The sequence below is a fragment of the Sinocyclocheilus anshuiensis genome, unplaced genomic scaffold, assembly GCF_001515605.1.
Source record: "Sinocyclocheilus anshuiensis isolate Anshui unplaced genomic scaffold, SAMN03320099.WGS_v1.1 scaffold513, whole genome shotgun sequence".
NCBI classification, from domain to species: Eukaryota; Metazoa; Chordata; class Actinopteri; order Cypriniformes; family Cyprinidae; genus Sinocyclocheilus; species Sinocyclocheilus anshuiensis.
The window spans coordinates 128,085-130,170 of NW_015537972.1; the positions used below are offsets into that span (position 1 = coordinate 128,085).

At 35.5% G+C, this 2,086-nt stretch overlaps 1 protein-coding gene across 1 annotated transcript in view; it reads left to right on the forward strand.

Moving 5' to 3' along the window:
* Nucleotides 1–2,086, forward strand: part of LOC107670576 (AP-2 complex subunit sigma-like) — an 11,875-nt gene continuing 9,789 nt past the window's right edge. The window contains exons 1-3 of the mRNA XM_016463215.1: nucleotides 1–160; nucleotides 645–794; nucleotides 970–1,083. Coding sequence (XP_016318701.1) covers nucleotides 158–160; nucleotides 645–794; nucleotides 970–1,083 — 267 coding nt within the window. The 5' untranslated portion in view covers nucleotides 1–157. The remainder of the gene's footprint in view (nucleotides 161–644; nucleotides 795–969; nucleotides 1,084–2,086) is intronic.

A 2,086-nucleotide genomic window follows, 5' to 3' on the forward strand; every position in this document is an offset into this window, starting at 1 on the left:
TCCTAGCACCAACGGCTTCTGCTCGCATCTTGTCCGGTGAAGATAGCGGGCGGCTGCAGAACCTAACTCAGTCTGAGGCTGCTGTATTTCGTAATTAAATCCATTAAACATTGATTGAAATAACTCAGACCACCGTGAACGATAAATACCGAGCACAATGGTAAGTGTAGATGCCTATTTTTTCTTGTTACAATCACTTATTTTAAGTAGTTCGACTGTCTGTTTTTCTCAGCTAACAGGCTAGTGTGATATATGTCGATTATAACAACACGACCAAGGTCATAAATCAAACTATATAGACATTTAGTGTTTGAACATAGTATCCAGTGGAAAAAAATAATCAGACTTTCATTATTCTCTTTCGGGTCAGAATAGAAATAACGCTGAATGAATGAATGAAGCTAAATGCTCATGGCTAGTTATTTGATGGAAGCTTTGTATAATTTCTGTTACATATCAATAATGTCTTTACATATAAATAATACGGTACATAATACATTTATAATGGCAAGCTCATGCATATTAAAATTGTTAAATGCGTTTCCGCTATTCATACATAAAAGCATGTGACATGTCCTCTGTGGATGACATTGGATGATTTGTGAGAATTAGGTCTAAACTTTTCTCCTGTTGTTCTTGTGCAGATCCGCTTTATCCTCATCCAGAATCGGGCAGGGAAGACCAGGCTGGCCAAGTGGTACATGCAGTTTGATGATGATGAGAAGCAGAAGCTGATTGAAGAGGTTCATGCCGTTGTGACAGTCCGTGATGCCAAACACACCAACTTTGTAGAGGTACAACACTTACTTTTAACATTTTGTACTCACTTTTCATTTTTTAAATATGAGTATAATTCTTATAGGATTGGATCAAACATCATTACACATGTAAATTGTTGTTTTAAAGGTCTTGACCAGGAAATGTACAAATCAAGGTGTCTTGCATGTTTAACATTGTTTTCTTCTGCAGTTCAGAAACTTCAAGATCATTTACAGGCGGTACGCTGGCCTGTACTTCTGCATCTGTGTGGATGTGACAGACAATAACCTGGCTTACCTGGAAGCTATTCACAACTTTGTTGAGGTAAATGAAGAGCTAGCTTTAAACGCATAGTTCACCCAAAAATGAAAATTTGCTGAATATGGGCCTTTAAAATAGATGAGTTTGCACATTTGGATAAATGTAGCATTACTTCACTTGCTTATCGATGGACCCTCTGCAGTGAATGGGTGCCGTCAAAATGAGTCCAAACAGCTGATTAAAAATATCACAGTAATCCACACAACTCCAGTCTATCAATTAATGTCTATGTATTAAGTGCGTGTTTGTAATAAACATTCCATCATTTTAACTTAAGAGTTCTCTATCCATAATATTGCTTTCTCCAATGAAAAAGTTGTCTCATCTGATTCAGGATAAAACATGCACAGATCAAGCACTGTTTATGCCATAACGTCACAATAATGGATTTTTCTTGCTTCACAAGATATTAGTTGATGGACTTGAGTCATGTGGAGTACTTGTGGATTATTGTGATGTTTTTATCAGCTGTTTGGACTCTCATTCTGACGGCACCCATTCACTGGAGAAGATTCATTGATGAGCAAGTGATGTAATGCTACATTTCTCTAAAACTGTTCTGATAAAGAAACAAACTCGATTACATCTTGGATGTAATGAGGGTGAGTGAATTTTCATTTTTTGAAAACTCTTCCTTATAGCTCTTTATAAACACATACACACACACATATTCTTTTATATATATATATATATTAGGGATATACCGATACTGGTCTCCTGTACTCGTTAAAATGCCCCGATACCAAATGCCGATACCACACAGCATGTGATAAGCATTTACAGGGGCATTTTCTTTTTACCTTTGCAATGGCATCATTTTCATGTCAAATTCAAAAATTTATGGTTTATAAGCTTTTTAAAATTTCTATTTAAAACAATATAATAAGAAGTAGAATAAGACAAATAAGTTACCACTCATGAAATTAGTATTAATGAAAAAATAATGAATATTACAGAGGTGGCACAAAAAGAACACAAAAGTGGCTTGTAGGTACATTTTCAGACA